The sequence below is a fragment of the Myotis myotis genome, unplaced genomic scaffold, assembly GCF_014108235.1.
Source record: "Myotis myotis isolate mMyoMyo1 unplaced genomic scaffold, mMyoMyo1.p scaffold_m19_p_2, whole genome shotgun sequence".
NCBI classification, from domain to species: domain Eukaryota; kingdom Metazoa; phylum Chordata; class Mammalia; order Chiroptera; family Vespertilionidae; genus Myotis; species Myotis myotis.
The window spans coordinates 175,292,060-175,312,694 of NW_023416324.1; the positions used below are offsets into that span (position 1 = coordinate 175,292,060).

The 20,635-nt window shown below is 43.0% G+C and overlaps 1 protein-coding gene across 3 annotated transcripts in view; it reads left to right on the forward strand.

The window, feature by feature from the left end:
- The window catches only part of MCF2L2 (MCF.2 cell line derived transforming sequence-like 2), a 219,257-nt gene that overhangs the window by 26,348 nt on the left and 172,274 nt on the right, over positions 1-20,635 (forward strand). For all 3 annotated transcript variants that reach the window (XM_036350596.1, XM_036350595.1, XM_036350594.1), the window contains exon 2: positions 13,827-13,910. In XM_036350596.1, coding sequence (XP_036206489.1) covers positions 13,827-13,910 — 84 coding nt within the window. The remainder of the gene's footprint in view (positions 1-13,826; positions 13,911-20,635) is intronic.

Sequence of the window (20,635 nt, forward strand, 5' to 3'; positions counted from 1 at the left end):
CTCCTACCTTGACTTTTCCAAATAAGTCCAAGCCCCCGGGTGTTTTACTGGAATCTCTATGTTTAGTCTTCAAACCTGACCTGGTTGAAGCACGTGCTTTCTCAAGGATACTACCCCGCTGATTGTATCTAGGGGTTAATTTTAATTCAAGCTGTTGTTACAATAAGAGCCTAAGGAGGCAGGCAATCCAGGCTGCTTTGCTCCTAAAGTGAAACAGCCCCTTAGGCTTCTCTTTCACAGAAACGTGTGTCAGAGTAATCTATTCATCCTGTTGCTCAGGGTCTGCTGGTCAGCCCTAGCAGTTGGCCAGAGTAGGTGGCAAGCAACCAAAATCTTAGAAGGTTAAAATCCCCAGACAAAGGAATTATCTCGCCCTTGTTCCTCTGGTTTTGCTCCTGTTTCCTGCATTCGCCCATGTTCCTAGAAGCCCCACACAATGGACGGATGCAGACCCCACACACAGTGGGCTGATGGACTACAGCTAGGAACAAACTAAGCTAGCCTGATGCTAGACTGCACTGTGCTCCAACATGGAATAGAAACTCCGGGCAACAGCTTTAATCCTAGCTCTGCTGAAAGCAAAACAGGGCTTCTTCCTTGGCAGGATGGAGGGAAATGGGACCTCGGAAACTCAGGGGTTTAATTCCACAGAAATAAAGCTTTCTACAATACCTTATTCTTCTGTGCCAGTCTTAGAAAATTCCTTTTCTCGTGACATCACAAGAAGCCCACTTCTTCTCACAACTGGTGGGGACATGGAGGGCTCCCCACTGATAACACAATCACTAATGACCCTACCCTAGGGCTGACCAATCAGTAGCGACCATGACCCTGAAAGACACACCTGGAAAGCTGATGAATATTCTATTGAGATCCTCCCCTGAGGCCTTCCCTAAAATCCTCACCTTTAAAAACCCTCAACATGAAGGACCCAGCTCTCTCTTTCTCTCTCTCTCTCTCTCTCTCTCTCTCTCTCTCTCTCTCTCTCTCTCTCTCTGATGTCCACATCTTTCCTGTCCCTTTCTTCCCTCATGGTGCGTACCTTTGCTCTCTTTCTCTTAAGCTATAAGGGCTCTTCTTTTTCCTCTGTAACTTATTTCCTGAGTCCACGCAGCCCTACTAGCTCACGTCTTCCTCTGGCTTTCCAAATAAACTTTCACTGGTATTTCAGTTCTTGGCTCTGAATTCTTTCCTGGCCAGACTCAAGGACTGAGGTCTAACTCTGCCAGAAACATCTGGTGCTGTTTCCCCATTAACAATATCAAGTCTTCTCATCTCTTCATGTTCTACCCAAGACACTGCTTCCAGTTGATAGGCTTGATTGATTCCAGGGCTGGAAGTGGGCTAAGCGTGAGATAATAGAGGCTTTAAGTGCCCACACTGAGACAGGGCTTGAGGTGTGCTGGGTGGACAGGTAAGCAGGTGCTTGAGCCAGGGTTAATTTGTTTCCCAGGGAGCAGGCTCCAAAAATAACACAGAAGAAAATGTTTCACCAAAAGTGACGCCATCTAGGCCTCAGTTTCAAAAATACCTTGGATACATGTGGATGATTATTTTTATTGAATGATAATAGAAGCAGACTTGGACCACCCAAATAAAACCTCCCCCCCCCCCCCCCCCGTCTTGAGCTGCATTTTCTTTTTTTTATTTTTTATTTTTATTATTATTAGTTAAGGTATTACAAATGTGTCCTCATCCCCCCCATTAACCCCCAACCTCCCCCCCACACACAAACTCATGCTCCCATCCCCCTGTTGTCCATGTCCATTGGTTTGGCTTATATACATGTATACAAGTCCTTCGGTTGATCTCTTCCCCTTACCCCCGCCCTCCCCTACTTTCCTTCTGGGGATTGATAGCCTGATTGCTGTTTCTCAGACTTTGGGTCTGTCCCTTTTCATCAATCTATGTTGTTCTCTATAATCCACAAATGAGTGAGATCATGTGGTATTTATCTTTCTCTGACTGGCTTATTTCACTTAGCATAATGCTCTCCAGTTCCATCCATGCTGTTGCAAAAGGCAGGAGTTCCTTTTTTTTTACCGCAGCAAACCCAAATAAACACCCCCCCCCCCCCCCCCCCCCCCCCGTCTTGAGCTGCATTTTCATAAGCAACAGGAAAAGGCCAAGAATAGCCTGAGGCCTTGGAGTCCATGTGTGCCGGCTTTTCTGTAGCCGCAGCAGCCACAGCCTCAGGAGGGTTCATTGGAAAGGCCCTCTCCCCAAGCCTCTCTAGGGAATCAGAATCTGCATTTAAAACCCAGGTAACTTAAATATTCATTACCATTTGAGGAGCACTGCTCTGGGGGAATATTGATGAAAATGCTGGTGGGGCACTTTGAAATCTAGTGCTAAAATGTGAGGGCTTTGTGGAAAGGGGGAATTTGGCATTTTCACATAATTTCTTAATTTCCCTCAGGGCATTTGTTGATGGCCTTTTATTCAGAATAGCCCCGGCACCAGAGCTGGTTGCACCTCTTCAGTAGTTCTGAAGGGCTACAGGAGAATGTTGCTAAGGAAACTCTTTGCATAGAAATTTCCACTTCGGTATTGCTTGTGTTACACAAGGGTACAAAGTGAAATGTCAGTAGAAATTATGAATCTTTAAATGTATCAACTTTTTCTGTAATGGGAAAAAAAAGGAGAAAAGGGACTTGGATAAGCATTAAAAAACAGAAATGCTTACACCTAGTAATGTTTCATCAGTTCTCAAAGCAGTTTTAAACAGGCATTTGCAGAGCCTGGGGCAAGAGTACAAATGGAGGCCCGCATGCCACAGTTCAATAAAATATATTCTAGCTTCTTACCTTGACAAACATACCCTCATAATGTTGTAGGTGGTGGGAAGAGCACCAGGTGTCTGACCGGTGGGTACTTGGGTTCTGGCTGGGAAAGAATTCAGAACCAAAGCCCAAACTGTAAGAACATTTATTTGGTAAATCACAGAGGTAGAAGTAATTGCTAGAAGAAATGGGCTTAGGAAACAAGTTATAGAGGTAAAGGAAGGGTCCTTGGAGCTTGGGATGAGGAAGCTAATGGTAAAGGTGCCAGGGGTAGGGAGGGGAGTAGGAAGGGAAAGAAAAGCACTGGTGAGCTCCCAGGAGGAAGAGCACACTGGGTCCTCCATCCTAAGGGTCTTAAGGGTGGGCATTTTAGGGGAGCTCTCAGAGAAAGATCTCAATAGAATATTCAGCAGTTTTCCTGGTGAGTCCTTTCAGGGTTGTGGTCTCCACTGATTGGCCGGCACCATCATTATTCAGTGCAGCTGATCCTGAGGCTGGTTTTGTTGCTTTCTGGGCCTGCAGCTGACATACATCTTGAGGCATAGATGTTATCTCTAGGGAAGAAAGGTCAGGAGGTCCAAACTGCAGGACCAGTGATTTACTAAGGATTAAAACATCATCCTGGGGCTGAGGTCCTACCCTACAGTTGATTGTCCATTGCTAGGCACATGGGGCTTTCTGCCCTAATGGCCTTCTGTACCTGGCCCATCAACTGTGCTCTACTTGTGTCTGTCCAATTGCCTACAACAATAAGAACAAAATTAAAATATGTTTAAAGATATGGTTTATATATGACTAAAAATCATAAAAGCAAAGATGACTAAATTGAATTATTGTGTGTCTGAGTGTCATGTTGATTAGCTAGTGAAATTTGGATTAGCAATAACGATATGCATAATCTGTCATTAATTAATCCATAACGTATTTTTTTTGCCTTCATCTCAGCAAAAGCACTGTATTGTTAACATTGAGATTTTCACATAACTTGAGCTCTATTGAGAGCAGTGATCGGAAGTAAATGTGATCTAAGTAAAATGTAATTGTGTTCAAGGAGTTCAAAATTTGAATGTTTGCATAACGAATTGAAAGGGAAAAAAGAATGTTGATGCTTGGAAGTACTGGGCATGATCTTTCATTATATAAGGATCTAAACACGAATGCCACATGAGAGGATGAATTCAACAAATTAATTCCTTTGTTTTTTCTCTTACCTAAGCACTCCCACTGCTCAAATCCTCACCGCTCACATCCTCCCAGCATTCTGAAGCAGTGTCTGTCCCTGATAACAGCCATGGCACGACTCGAAAACCTTCGTAGCGTTTGGATACAGTCACCTTTTCTTTTGACGATATAGACCAAGAGATGTGAAGTATTTCCCTGAGGAACCAGTGCTGTTAAGACAGTAGATGTTTAGAGCTACGATGTGCTGTGCCAGCACTGAGGTCTGGATTATGAGTGGCAGAGGCACCCTTGTGGTCTTTAACTCATCTCTTTATGGGAGGGAGGGTTGTGCTATGTGGAGCTCTCAAAAATGTGGGGCCTGGAGCAGGGGTCACAAGGAAACTTCCTGGGTTGATGCAAATGTTCCATATCTTGATCTGTGTGATGGTTACATCCATGTAAATATTTGTTAAAATTTATCAAACTATACACTTAAGATCTGTGCATTGTACTGCATGTAAATTATACTTCAGTAAAGTCCTGTTAACATTAAAAAATAAAGGCTATCAGAGTATGCTTTTGTCTAGGTGAACTAGAAGGGGTAACCACTGTATGATTCCATCACTCTAACACTATTTCATGTATTGTTTTTTCATATGCCTGCATGCATGTACATAAACACACCACATGCTTTCTTTTTTTTTAAATGTAGCTGCAATCCCACCACACGTATGATTTTTATATCCTTGATATTATACTTTAAATCTTTCTCTGTAGACATAGTGCTCATAATTATTCAGTGATCCTTGACTAATGATGGTTTGACCTGATGATTTCTTTACTTTAAGATAGTCATGCCCTAACCGGTTTGGCTCAGTGGATAGAGCGTCAGCCTGTGGACTCAAGGGTCCCAGGTTCGATTCCAGTCAAGGGCATGTACCTTGGTTGCGGGCACATCCCCAGTAGGGTGTGTGCAGGAGGCAGCTGATCGATGTTTTTCTCTCATCAATGTTTCTAACTCTCTATCCTTCTCCCTTCCCCTCTGTAAAAAATAAAATATATATTTTAAGATAGTCATTTTCTGAAGACAGCATTATTGGGATACCAAAACTAGATAAAGACATTACAAAAAAAGAAAATTACAGGGCAATATACTTGATGAACGTAGATGCAAAAATTCTCAACAACATATTAGCAAACTGGATTCAACAATACATTAAAAAGTTTAGACACCATGACCAAGATGATTCATCCCAGGGATGCAAAGATGGTTCAACATTCATAAATCAATCAATGCAATATATCACATTAACAAAATAAAGGATAAAAATTATATGATCATCATCAAAACCAATAGATGCAGAAAAGCATTTGACAAAATTCAATATCCCTTTATGATAAAAACTGTCAACAAAATGGGTATAGAAGGAACATAACATAGTAAAGGCCGTATATGACAAAGGTCATATATGATATAAAGGCCATATAGCATACTCAATGGTGAAAAGCTGAAAGCCTTTCCTCCAAGATTAGGAATAAGATAAAGATGCTCACTATCACCACTTCTATTCAATAGAGTACTGGAAGCCCTAGCCACAGTTATCAGAAAAGACAAAGAAATAAAAAGCATCCAAACTGGGAAGGAAGATGCAAAACTCTCATTATCTGCAGATGACATGATACCAACTATAGAAAACCATAAAGACACCACCAAAAAACTATTAGAACTAACAAATGACTTCAGTAATGTTGCAGGATACAGAATCAATATACAGAAATCTGTTGTTTCATATACCAATGACAGACAATCAGAAAAAGAAATCAAGAAAACAATCCCATTTCAATTGTATCAAAAAGTATAAAATACCTATGAATAAATTTAATCAAAGATGTGAAAGACCTCTAGTCTGAAAATTATAAAACATTGAAGATATAAATAAATGGAAGGATATACCTTGCTCATGGATTGAAAGGATTAATATTGTTAAAACTTCCTTACTACCTTAAGTAATGTGCAGATTTAATACAATCCCTATTAAAATACCAATGGCATTCTTCTCAGAATTAAAACAACTGAATCCTAAAATTTATTTGAAATCACAAAAGACCCCAAGTAGACAAAGAAATTTTGAGAAAACAAAGTGGAAGATATCATGATCCCAGATGTCAAATTCTACTACAAAGCTACAATAATCAAAACACTATGACACTGGCATAAAAACAGATATATCAATCAATGGAATAGAATAGAGAGCCCAGAAATAAACTCTTGCTTATATGGTCAAGTAATACATGACAAAGGAGCAAGGGTATACAAAGGGGTAAAGTCAATCTGTTTAATAAGTAGTGTTGACAAAACTGGACAGATACATGCAAAAAATAAAAATTGACCACTTTCTTGCACCATATACAAAAATAAACTCAAAATAGATTAATGACTTAGATGTTAGACCTGAAACCATAAAACTCCTAGAGGAAAAAATATACAGTAAACTTTTTGACATTGCTCTTAGCAATATCTACACTAATAAAAGAGAAACATGCAAATTGGTGTCACTCTGCTATGCCCACCAGTCAATCAGAGCGACTATGAAAATTAACCCAACAAAGATGGTGGTTAATTTGCATACGCAGGCACAGAGCGAAGACTGAAGCCTCCGCCGGAGTGAAGACTGAAAACTGAAGAGGCTTCACTCGAATCCGCCATGGAAATGTAGAGGATGATCTCGTATCCCTCAGACCAAAGGGCCCAACCACCTTCCTTCGGGAGTGAAGACTGAAGACTGAAGAGGCTTGGCTTCTCCCCTGTGGCCCAAAGGCCTGGGTCCTGGGTGCTGGAGGAAAACCGGTGCCAGCAGCCAGGGGAAAGAAGGCCTATTACGCGAATCTTTGTGCAAGGGCTTCTAGTGTATATATATATATGTGTGTGTGTGTGTGTGTGTGTGTGTGTGTGTGTGTGTGTATCCTCAAGGAAGGGGAACAAAGGAAAAATAAACAAATAGGACAATATCAAACTAAAAAGCTTTTACACAGCAAATGAAACTATCAACAAAATGAAAAGACAACCTATTGAATGAGAGAAGATATTCTTGAATGATACATCCAATAAGAGGTTAATATCCAAACATATAAAATGCTTATATAAGTTTACACCAAAAAAACCCCCAGTCCAATAAAAATATGGCCAGAGGACCTGAATAGACATTTCTTCAAAGAGGGTGTACAGATGCCCAACAGACATGTAAAGATGCTCAATATCATTAACATCAGGGAAATGCACATCAAAAACACAATGAGATAACATCTCACACTTGTCAGAATTGTTATCAACAATAAATCAACAAATAACTAGGGCTGGAAAGGATGTGTAGAAAAGGGGACACTCATGCATTGTTGGTGGAAATGTGAATTAGTGCAGACACTATGGGAAACAGATGGAGATGCCTCAAAAAATTATGTGGCAGCTCTATCATGCCACATGATCCAGTAATTCCACTTCTGGATATTTATCCAAAGAAAACAGAAACACTAATTTGAAAAAATATGAACTCCTATGTTTATTGCAGCATTACTAGTAATAGCCAAGGTATGGAAACAACCTAGGTGTCCACCAACAGATGAATGGATAAAGAAGATATGATATATATACAATGGACTATTACTTAGCAACTAGTGGCCTGGTGCACGAATTCATGAACATTAAAAGGAAATTAACTCGAAGAAATATTTTAATATTGCTATTCTATAATGGAAGTGTCAATGAAATTCACAATTGCCAATGACAGATCGAAACACATGCGTGTGATTGGCGCCAGCGAGAGCTTTATATGTATTGCGCATGCACGAGTCAATTTAGCCATATATATATATATATATATATATATGTATGTATATATAATAAACTTGCTTAATTAGACTTGCTTTCTTATTTAGCTAAACTTTTTCCAGCCCAGTGAAGCACCCCAACTTGTCTTTCAGGTAATTGTCAGCAACACAGCAATAAATATCAACACGAAGCAGATTATTATTGTAGATCACGCAGGGAGAACAAAGGGTAAAATATTTAACTGTAGTAGTGTTTGACTATATTCTGGTCAGTGAGAAAACCTGAAGTCATTTTCAAGGTCCACCATTTCTTCTTTCCAGTTGAGTCAAGTTTCTAAGCTTTTTAAATCTCTATTTTCTGGCTAATGAAGAAAAAAGAGGATTCCACTGAGTCTCCTATCTACCTACTCCAGGAACTTCTGTGAGGATTAAATGAGATGAGGCACAGGAAAACGCTGAACAGACATTTGGTTAAAGTGTAAAATGTTTCAGCTTGTGTTCTTGAGCTGAAGAAACTGCAAGGAGGCTAGTCGCTAGGGAGAGGAAGCTGGTCGTTGCTATGTGACATCATTACCTGGAGCCCAGAGTGACCGTTTCCAGGCTGGGCTGGGCTGTGGGCCACATTTTGCACCATGGGGTCTTGGCAGCATTGGCTGCGATTTGGTGGGGTGTCGCTCTGGGGTGGTGGTGGGGTCTGTGTCCCACTTGGGGAAGCTGAGTGTTGGTTTGTTGGTGCCAGGTCCGTGGTGCCAGCCAGTGCACATCATGGCAGCTCCTGCATTGAGCGTCTGCTCCCTGGTGGTTAGTGCCCATCATAGCGACCAGTCGGATGGTCAGACACTTAGCATATTAGCCTTTCATATATATAGATAAAAAAGAATAAAACCTTGCTATTCATGACAGCATGGATAGACCTAGAGCAGTGGTTCTCAACCTTCTGGCCCTTTAAATACAGTTCCTCATGTTGTGACCCAACTATAAAATTATTTCGTTGCTACTTCATAACTGTAATGTTGCTACTGTTATGAATCGTAATGTAAATATCTGATATGCAGGATGGTCTTAGGCGACCCCTGTGAAAGGGTCGTTCGACCGCCAAAGGGGTCTCGACCCACAGGTTGAGAACTGCTGACCTAGAGGGTATTATGTGAAGTGAAGTAAGTCAGACAGAGAAAGATAAATATGTATGAACTCACTTATATGTGGAATCTAAAATAAAACCCCAAATAAATAAACCAAACAAAACAGAAACAGAGTCACAGACATAGAAAACAAGTTGATAGTTACCAAAGGGGAAGGGACAGAAAAAAATGAGATGGGCATGTACAGGATAGGGGATATAGTCAATAATATTGCAATAATCTTTTAAACAATCATAGATGGTACCTAGATTTAGCATAGTGATCACTTTGTTAGGTATATTAACCCTATATAATAAAAGGCTAATATGCAAATTGTCTGCTCTGGAGTTTGACCAAGAGACCAGGAGTTCAATCTATTGCTATGATGTGCGCTGACCACCAGGGGGTGGTGCAGAACATGGCGAGTGACCAGTGGCAGTGGAGGGGCGCTGAGGGAGTGAGAAAAGGAGGAGGTGGGGAGGCTGGGAGGCAGGGAACCTGATGGGCCCTGATTGCCAGCCAGGCCTAGGGACCCTACCCATGCATGAATTTTGTGCACCGGGCTTCTAGTGTTGAATAACTATCTTGTATACCTGAAACTAATATAATAATGTATGTTAACTATATTTCAATGAAAATAAAATAATTAAAGAACAAAATGGGGCAAGGGATGGTTGGCTTACTCAGTTCTGTTGTCCCCTTCACATCTTTCTTCTTTAAAGTGTTTACTATAAAGCACACCTTAAATATTGAGGTGTAACAATAATAAATTGCATCTATGATCTTAGTTTTCTCTGGAATAATTGCCTCTTAAATATGTTCCCTCATGTATGAAAAAATAATCTATCTCTATTTTTGAGTAGACTACTGGGCGACTGTTTTCTGTAGCTAAATAGTCTTTAGCTATATAAGCCCTGTGTGTGCTTAAATTCTTTATGTGGTTGTAATACTTTAATTGTGTTTGAAACACATGAGAGAATTGTATAATGAACCCCCATGGACCCATCATCCCGCTTCAGTGATTATCCATATTTTGTCAATCTGCTTTCTTCTCTCCTGCTCCCTGCAAATTTTTGGCAGAGAGGAATGCTGGAGTACTTTTATGCAGGTCTCAGACTTCATATACTTTCTCTGTTAAATACTTTACTTTGTGTATCTAACAGAGAAGGCCCTTCCTTTGTTTAAAATATAACAGCAATGCCATTATTGCACCCACAGAATTAATAGTAATGTAGGAGTTCCTTGAATTTTTGGTGAATTCAGAGTAGAAAGAGTATTGGGCTGAAGGAACTCTGGCCTGAGTTTACCTCCTTTCCTTCAGGAAAAAAAAAAAAAGATGTAGAATTCATTGAGGAAAGGTCTTTGGATTTAAACTGGCACTTGTCCAATCCCTTATATGACTTTCAGAAAGCAAGTATGGGAAAGACGTGCCCAGAGCAATGCTGAATACCTACTGTGTACACCTCCATATGCATCATCTCCTTCAACCTTCACACCAAAGCTGAGAAGTAGAAACCACGGCTCTAGGAGGAGCTTCCCAGATATAACCTCTGATTAGTCAAAATTGGAATATCACAACATTAACCTGACTGCAGATGAATTAATAGGAGATTCCTATTTAGTGTTAGTGCACAGGCTACTTGGTTTGTGCCTTAATCTAACCAAATGTTTAACTGTTGTAGAAATAATAACCAGTTCATTCTTTGAGATTCCCTGGGAAACAGTTAAATGAGGATAATAATATCTCAGGCAGAGAGAGCATGAAAATGGCTTTCGCTTCCCAGCCCAGGCTAAGAGATTTCGCTTAGTCTTCCCCTCTCTCTACTCCCCCTTTCCCTAATGGATAAAATGCAAATTATAGGGCTAGAGGACATTTGTAGGTTTGAATTTTTGTCTTGGAAACCTATAACCTTTTATTCAGTAAGGATCATCTTTAAACAGCAAAATAAAGAAGTGCCTCCTTAAACATACTTGGCCATGGGAAGAGGCCCCTTGAAGTATTCCAGAAAGAAAGAAAAAATGGAGGCAAATATGAGGGAGGCAAAGAGGAAGGAAGGAAAGGAGGGAGAGAAGGAGGGAGGGAAAAAAGATCAAAGAACCTTCATAAATCTAGACTGATTTTATGACCCAGCTTGAGATGAACTCTGGTAACTTAAGTTGTGTTCAAAATATCCTTCTGGCCCTAACTGGTTTGGCTTAGTGCAGTGATGGCGAACCTCTTGAGTTCGGCGTGTCAGCATTTTGAAAAACCCTAACTTAACTCTGGTGCCGTGTCACATATAGAAATTTTTTGGTATTTGCAACCATAGTAAAACAAAGACTTATATTTTTGATATTTATTTTATATATTTAAATGCCATTTAACAAAGAAAAATCAACCAAAAAAATGAGTTCGCGTGTCACCTCTGACACACGTGTCATAGGTTCGCCATCACTGGCTTAGTGGATAGAGTGTCGGCCTGTGGACTGAAGGGTCCCAGGTTTTTTTTTTTTTTTTTTTTTTAAATTAAATCTTTATTGTTCAGATTATTACAGTTGTTCCTCTTTTTTTTCCCCCCATAACTCCCCTCCTCCCAGTTCCCGCCCCACCCTCCGCCCTCACTCCCCACCCACTGTCCTCATCCATAGGTGCACGATTTTTGTCCAGTCTCTTCCCGAATCTCCCACACCCCTTTCCCCCCAAGAATAGTCAGTCCATTCCCTTTCTATGTCCCTGATTCTATTATAATCACCAGTTCATTCTGTTCATCAGATTATTTATTCACTTGATTCTTAGATTCACTTGTTGATAGATGCATATTTGTTGTTCATAATTTGTATCTTTACCTTTTTCTTCCTCTTCCTCTTCTTAAAGGATACCTTTCAGCATTTCATATAATACTGGTTTGGTGGTGATGAACTCCTTTAGCTTTTCCTTATCTGTGAAGCTCTTTATCTGACCTTCAATTCTGAATGATAGCTTTGCTGGATAAAGTAATCTTGGTTGTAGGTTCTTGGTATTCATCACTTTGAATATTTCTTGCCACTCCCTTCTGGCCTGCAAAGTTTCTGTTGAGAAATCAGCTGACAGTCGTATGGGTATTCCCTTGTAGGTAACTGAGTTTCTTTCTCTTGCTGTTTTTAAGAGTCTCTCTTTATCTTTTGCTCTTGGCATTTTAATGATGATGTGTCTTGGTGTGGTCCTCTTTGGATTCCTTTTGTTTGGGGTTCTCCTCGCTTCTTGGACCTGTAAGTCCATTTCTTTCACCAGGTGGGGGAAGTTTTCTGTCATTATTTCTTCAAATAGGTTTTCAATATCTTGCTCTCTCTCATCTTCTGGCACCCCTATAATTCTGATGTTGGTACGCTTGAAGCTGTCCCAGAGGCTCCTTACACTATCCTCGCATTTTTGGATTCTTTTTTCATTTTGCTTTTCCGGTTGGGTGTTTTTTGCTTCCTCGCATTTCCAATCATTGACTTGATTCTTGCGCTCCTCTGGTCTGCTGTCGGGAGTCTGTATAATATTCGTTATTTCAGTCCGTGTATGCTTAATTTCTAGTTGGTTCCCCAATATAACATCGAGGGTCTCATTAGTTTTCTTGTAGATCTCATTAAGTTTATCGGCGGCTTCTAAACAGTTCTTGAGAGACCTTAAAAGTGTGGTTCTGAACTCTATATCTTCCATTGACAATTTTGTCCTGTTTCTTTGTCTCCGCATTTTGTTATGCTTCCTTGGTGCACCCCCTAGTGGTCTTTGTTCGCAATCTTATAGTTAAATCTTGATTGTTGTAGCTAATTCCAGGGAGGGTTTGACCTCCAGGCCAAGTGGCTATGAGAATCAGCTGTGTCAGCAGTGAGAGAACTTCTGTCCTCTAGGGAGGTGCTAATCTGGCCTTTGCCTGAGGCTATCCGGCAAATGCCTCTGTGCAGGGCTTGGGCAGGGCGGGTCGCACAGGATCAACAGGGTGGGCTGGAGAGAGCAGTTATGGCGGCTCTCAGTCCTGTCCCCAGGGGCTCTGCCTCTCTGAGTCCCAGCACCCGCTGCAAAGCTCAGAGAGAAAGCTGCACTCGCTCTGACTGAAGCCAGACAGTCCCGCTTCTCCCGTTTGAGTCTGGCCTAAAGACTCACCCGTATCTGGAGCTCAGATTCTGCGACTCCCTCCCGATTGAAAACGCCAACCGCGCCCTCCACCGCCAGCCTGCTCCGCGCACTCTGCACCTCAGAATTTGACTTCAGCACTGTGCCTCCTCTGAGTGTCCGTATGCGTTTCTCTTTCCTCCTAGTTGTAGGACTTCCACTCAGTCAGCGTTCCTGTGGTTCTGGGTGATGTCCCTTCCGTTTTTTGGTTTCACTTTTGAAGTAGTTGTTCAAAGCAGCAAACTCCTGCGTTAACCTATGCCGCCATCTTGGTTCTCGACTCAGAAAACTTTCGGGTCCCAGGTTTGATTCTGGTCAAGGGCATGTACCTTGGTTGTGAGCTTGATCCCCAGTAGGGGTCATGTAGGAGGCTGCTGATTGATGTTTCCAACTCTCCCTCTCCCTTCCTCTCTGTATAATTAATAAAATATATTTTTAAAAAATGTCCTTCTGCAGACCCAAAGGAGTAAGCAGACACTTAAGTACCTCCCTTAGTAATGAATGAGACCATCCTAGCAGGTTAACTGGGAAGCTACTGAAGCTTAAACTGCAGGGCCCAATCCTTACACTGATCCCTCCCAAAACTTTGGGAGAAGCTCTAGAAAGGGCGTCCTGTGCTCAGTGTATCAGCTTCAAACCACTCAAAACCCAGACCCATGCATGCATCTCAGGAATAGAGTTTTCAGGAGAATCATGTGTTCATAACCAACTCTTGATTCTTGATAAGTCCCACATTTCCCTAGTAGTAGAGCTTTTTTCCTTTTAATTTCTCTCTGTAATTTGCAAGGATTTAACCTAATTTGTATTTCATTTGTGCAGATGAAATTATGCAGCAGGAAATCAGGCCCTTGTTGGCAGTGGATATAATTGAACAACTTCACAGACAATTTGCCATTCTTTCAGGTAAGGGGCTAATTCATGTGTATTTCTAGGTTTTATTGGGGGTTCTGCTCAGAGGGCCCAGACTCTTGAATCTTGGTGAACATTATACGCGAGTCTCAGTCATTCCTTAAGCCTCACCCAGAATAGAATGAACGGGGGGACCATCCAGCTGCATTGGGGGTGGGGGTGGGGAGGGAATCTCATGGATGTCATTCCATTAGCTGTTGGATGCAATTTGATGTTTCTCAAGGGAGTACATTTCTTCGAGGTTGGAAAAGAACAGAGCTGAAAAGATTTTGAGGAAGAAAAGAAATAATTACTGACATCAGCTGCCACCATGATGTTCTTCTAATAAGATCCAACCTTAAGAGAGTCTTGGTTTTAAGGGTTCATGAATATTGTGAGGTTGTTTGTTCTTTGAGAGATTTGTCTTGTATCCTTAGCTCTTAAGACCTAATTTTAATATGTTGTTGTTTTTTTATTAAGCATTTGATTAGGAATAGAGAGAGGCTAGTATTGATAAAAGGCTAGAAATTTTCTGAGCCTGGGCACAGCCCTGAAAAGTTGTCATTACTAGATTATTATTCTTTCTTATTCACTTAGCGAAGGGTGATATGACATTAATTACTGAAACTGGAAGTACATACCAAACCCTAAAATATAGTTAGACCAAACTTGGAAGCATGGGGTAGTGAGATTAGATGTTCTTAACACATATCTCAGAGGAATAAGGTAACAAGTCACTATCCTTATCTTTGAAAAAAAAATTTTTTTTTTTATTGATTTCAGAAAGAAAGGGAGAGGGAGAGAGAGATGGAAACATCAATGATGAGAGAGAATTATTGATTGGCTGCCTCCTGCATGCCCCCCACTGGGGATGGAGCCTGCAGCCTGGGCATGTGCCCTGACTGGGAATCGAACTGTGACCTTCTGGTTCATAGGTTGACACTCAACCACTGAGCCACACCAGTCGGGCACTACCCTTATCTTTTATAGCTCATCTGAAAAAAGCAACAAAGCCATCTTAGTTACATTGTAGAGAGAATATGTAGTTAGTGTGGATTTTACTCTATAACAATGGGATGTAAAAAAAGTCACGTTTCTTTCTTTTCCTAAATTATATTTAATCTGCTCTAAACTCCTTATTCTACTGAGTTTAAGGGAAATTTAAACTTTGTTTTTCAGGTCTGTCTCCCACCCCAGAGTAGTATCCTAGGTGGGGACCTCCTATACGTTCCAGAATACCTGGTGAATGCTCTGGTCTGTCCTCCGCATTGGTCACTGCTCACATGGTCACTGGAAGCTCCATAAGTGCAGGGTGCTCATGTTTCTTATTTCTGCCTGCATTGCCAGTGCTTAGAACGGAGACTGAAACACATCAGAATTATCCAAGTCCTCCTGGTCTGTCCTGTGAAGCAGGACTGTCTGATTGTTGAATCACCACTCTAGGCACCGCAGTCCTGGCCCTGGAGGGAGTGCCCAACCACCTTCCTGAGGGAGCCCTCTCATAGCCTCCCACAGGGAGCCTAGGATTGTGCAGCACCAAAGGCAGGATGGGAAGTGTCTCTGGGTTTCTGGCAACTGCTGCCATGGCCTGCACCACAGAAGGCCCCTCGGCCACTGGTGTGCATCAAGGTCTGGAATGGATGATGGGGTGGGGCAGGGTGGATTCCTACAGCTTTTTTTTTTTTTTTTTTTAAATATATTTTATTGATTTTTTACAGAGAGGAAGGGAGAGAGACAGAGAGCCAGAAACATCGATGAGAGAGAAACATCAATCAGCTGCCTCCTGCACATCTCCCACTGGGGATATGCCCGCAACCCAGATACATGCCCTTGACCGGAATCGAACCCGGGACCCTTCAGTCCGCAGGCCGTCGCTCCATCCACTGAGCCAAACCGGTTTTGGCACAGGGAGCCTAGGATTGTGTAGCACCAAAGGCAGGATGGGAAGTGTCTCTGGGTTTCTGGCAACTGCTGCCATGGCCTGCACCACAGAAGGCCCCTCGGCCACTGGTGTGCATCAAGGTCTGGAATGGATGATGGGGTGGGGCAGGGTGGATTCCTACAGCTTTACACCCAAACTCTAAGCCTCAGTATATGAGTATATAATTACACAATGGCTCATCTGGGGAAGGAGTCCAGAGAATGATTAACTTATATGTTTAATGATCCAAAGTGGTCTCTTTTGAGTATTATTGAGGCATTTCTTTCTTTTCTTATTTCTTAGAGGCAGAATAGGAGAAACAAACTGGTACCCAACAGCCCTAAGTAGGAATTTAGATTCTGCTACTGACTAGCTGTATCACCTTAGGCAAATTTCTTCTCTAGGCCTGTTTCCTCTTTTGAATAATGAATGGAATCATTGAAATTTTGAGGATTAAATGACATAATGTGTGAAAAATGCTTACTATTGTACGTTCCAAACACATGTTTGACCTTCTTATTCATGATATATTTTAATCCCAATAGCAATGTTTATTTTAGTTTATTACCAAAAATAATTTTCAGTGTGATACAGTTTTTGTAGTTAACGGAAGCCGTGCTCACAGTGAATGCAGTATATAATGCCACAATGAAGTCAGGGAAAGCGGTAATTGTCACTCTTTAATGTAGGACATAGAACTGTGAGAACTCACACGGGACCAAGAGACACCTCTGTTTGAGGAAAGGCACTTTGACCGTGGCAAAGGCAATCCTTTCATTTCTGAGCTTCCTTGGTCATCTTGTTGCCTTTGGTCATCAAGTTTGCCCTTCTTGTGAGAGGAAGCATGGATGAGCGGGGGTAGCATTTGCAACACCACAAGTGTGCTAGAACATCAGCCGCCGTGGGGTTCGGAGTCAGTGCGTGGTTGGAACGAGCAGGCCAGCTGGTCTGTAACCTGTAACCGTCCCTCTTTACCTGGCAGAGGCAGCAGATGTCAGCAGGTGCCTGTGTAGTTGTGGTTATAAAACAGAGATTTGGGGGATTTGGTCTTTCCCGTCGCTGTGGCAGCCCAGCTGTGGCCTCTGCCGGCACAGCAGTGTGCCTTTTTCTGATTTGAGCAAGGAGGGTGATGGTCCAGCTGCAGGCTTTTTGCAGATTCTGCTGAGCTCTGTGAAGGCTCATGTGAAGGTTCACAATGGAGGCTCCTTTTATTTGTGGCTCTTATTTCTATTATCCATTCAATGGCCTTATTATCTGCACCCTGAAAGCAGGCAGGGACAGTGAGCCTACTGCTTCCCAAAAGCCTCAGCTTAGCAACAGCACACTCCATGTCCCGTGGACTTGAACGTGGCTCAGTTATATGGATGCCTTAACAGCAAGGGAAGCTGGTAAATGGAGTGAACTGTGTGTCCACAGATGGTGAATAGCCACCCCCTACTTACTCATATAGTTAAAAAAACTTAAAAAAAAGAAATGTAAAGGTGAACTGCAATGTAAAGGAGAAATAAAAGGAAAGTAAGCATAGTAAAATAATACGGGTTTTAATATGTATTTCTAGCTACACTAGGAAGATAATCATAAAATAGTCAGGGGCTTGTCCCTGTGTGTGAGTCATCAGGAATGTGACAGGTGCAAATGCTGGGGTGTGGTATGGGTGATCAGACGCCCTGAGAGGTCCTTTCATAGCGATTTTCCGAAAGAGTAAACAATTGTTGATCAAGTTTGGAACAAAGTAAAGTAGTATCTTCCCTAAGTTTATAGGGTAGTTGCATTCCTGGAAAAGTAGTATATATTAAAACTGCTTAAGAACACTTTATAATTTTGGACAACATGGATGGACCTTGGGGACATTATCTAATAAGTCAGACAGAGAAAGACAAATACGTTATAGTCTCTCTTATATGTGAAATCTAAAAAAATTGAACTCCACAGAAACAGAAAACAGATTGGTGATTGCCAGAGGTGGGGTTGGAAGGTGAGGGAAAGGGGTGAAGGTGGCTAAAAGGTACAAACTTTGTTATAGGTTCTGGAGTTGTAATGTACAGCATGGTGACTAATTAACAATACTGTACTGTATGTTTGAAAATTGCTAAGAAGGTAGATCTTAAAATCTCACCACAAGAAAAGAAGTTGTAACTGTGTGAGGTTATAGATATAAACTAAACTTTTTGTGGTGATCATTTTGTAATATATGCATATATCAAATTATTATGTTGTACACCTTACACTAATACAGTGCTGTCAATGATCCTATATAATAAAAGAGAAACATGGTAATTAGCCGTAACTTCACTACCCTTCCCATTGGCTAATCAGGGCGATATGCAAATTAACTGCCAACTAAGATGGCGGCCGGCAGCCAGGCTACTGACACGAACAGGAGGCTTGCTTGTTCCAGTGACGGAGGAAGCCAACGTTCCCCGCCTGCAGCTGCTGGGCTCTGAGCTGCGCTCTAAGAAACATTGTTACAAATATAGAAGCTAAACAAAACCCCAGAAACCTGTTTTCAGCCGGCCGGGATCTCAGAGCTGGAGTCGCAACAAAGTTTCAAATACTGAAGGTAAACAAAGCACAGAAACCTGCTTTCAGCAGCCGAGGTCTCACAGCTAAAGCTGGCTCTCAGCTCCAGTGACAGCCATAGAAGGTAAATAAATCCAAGAATAAAAAAAAAAAAGGAAAAAAGGAGAGGTTGGGAGCTTCAGTCACCCGCCAGCCTGAAAACGGCCCTCAGCCCCTCACCCAGACTGGCCAGGCACCCCAGTGGGGACCCCCACCCTGAAGGGGGTGTGACCAGCTGCAAACAGCCATCATCCCCTCACCCAGACTGGCCAGGCACCCAAGCAGGACCCCCACCCTGATCCAGGACACCCTTCAGGGCAAACCAGCCGGCCCCCACCCATGCACCAGGCCTCTATCCTATATAGTAAAAGGGTAATATGCCTCCCAGCACCGGTATCAGCGGAGCCGCGAGGCCTCCTGGCCCCTGGAGCAGCGTGACAGGGGGCAGCACCCAAACCCCCTGATCGCCCTGCGGCTCTGTGTGTGACAGGGGGCGGGGCCACAACCTCCCTATCTGCCCTGCTCTGTTCGTGACAGGGGAAGGCGCCTCAACCCCCTGATCAGCCCTGCTCTGTGCCTGATAGGGGGGAGCTCCCCAACTCCCTGATTGGCCCTGCTCTGTGTGTGACGGGGTGGAGCCACAACCTCCCCATCGGCCCTGCCCTGAGTGTGACAGGGGGGAGTGCCCCAACCCCCTGATCGGCCCTGCTCTGTGGTTGACAGGGGGCGGCGCCCCAAACTACCCATCAACCCTGCCTTGAGTGTGACAGGGGGCAGCGCCCCAACCCCCCAATCGGCCCTACCCTAAGTGTGACTGAGGGTGGCATCACACCCTCCTGATCGGCCCTGCTCTATGCATGATAGGGGGGAGCTCCCCAACCCCCCTGATCGGCCCTGCTCTGTGCGTGACAGGGGGGAGCTCCCCAACCCCCTGATCGGCCCTGCTCTGTGTGTGACAGGGGGCAGCGCACCAACCCCCTGATAGGCCAGCTCTGTATGTGACAGGGGTGGCACCACAACCCTGTGATCCTCCCTGCTCTGTGCGTGACAGGGTGTGGTGCCACAACCTCCCCATCGATCCTGCCTTGAGTGTGACAGGGGGCAGTGCCCCAACCCCCCAATAGGCCCTACCCTGAGCGTGACTGAGGGTGGCATCGCAACCTCCTGATCTGCCCTGCTCTGTGCATGACAGGGGGCGGCACCCCAACTCCCCAATCGGCCCTGCTCTGAACCCGACCAGGAGCTGGGGGGCAGGCACCTAGGGATTGGGCCTGCCCTCTGCCACCCGGGAGTGGCCCTAAGCCAGCAGTTCATTATCTCCCGAGGGGTCCCAGACTGTGAGAGGACACAAGTGGGGCTGAAGGACACCCCCCCAACCAGTGCCCAATTTTTGTGCACCGGGCCTCTAGTATTTTAATAAAACTGGAAAAAATATAAAAAACCTTTGTGATTATATGGAAAGCAGAGTTAGAATCTAGGATCAGATCACTATAAATGGATTTTTCACTTACATTGAGATTCTAGGTAGACATTCAGAAATCACATAGGGTGTGGGACAATTCTTGATTATGTAGGACAGATCATTTAGTATCCTAGGCCCCGAGATTTTCAAAGTGCCTCCCAGAGAGTGGGGCGGCCATTTTTTCCAGTTAAAATCTTCTTTTGGGAAAGAGAAAGGGAAAATAGATACTTGAAGGCAAAGAGCAGTAACTGCCTCCGTGTCTCTCCCATTGTTGATCTTTACCGTCTTTCTATAGGATTTCCCAGCATTCCAAATTCTCTTCTGTATGGTGAAGTTTTCGTGCCATTTAACCAACAGGTAAAATTTATACTAGGAGGAGTGCCGTTTATTTTATTTAAGTAACCGTTTTACTCAGTTACAAGGGTTTGGTTTTCTTTATCTTCCTTGAATGGGACTTCGGCACTTTCTTCCTTTGGCATTTCCACGTTTCCTCACCAGGTGGCACTGAATGCTTTGTTGTGGGTTGTCCATGCTGTAGGGAGGCTCAGCTTTGTTTCTATAGTGCAGTGGTTCTCAACCTTCCTAATGTCGCGACCCTTTAATACAGTTCCTCATGTTGTGGTGACCCCCAATTTCATTGTTACAAATTGAACATAATTAAAGCATAGTGATTAACCACAAAAACAATATGTAATTATATATGTGTTTTCCAATGGTCTTAGGCAACCCCTGTGAAAGGGTCGTTCGACCCCCAAAGGGGTCGCGGCCCACAGGTTGAGAACCGCTGCTTTAGTGCTT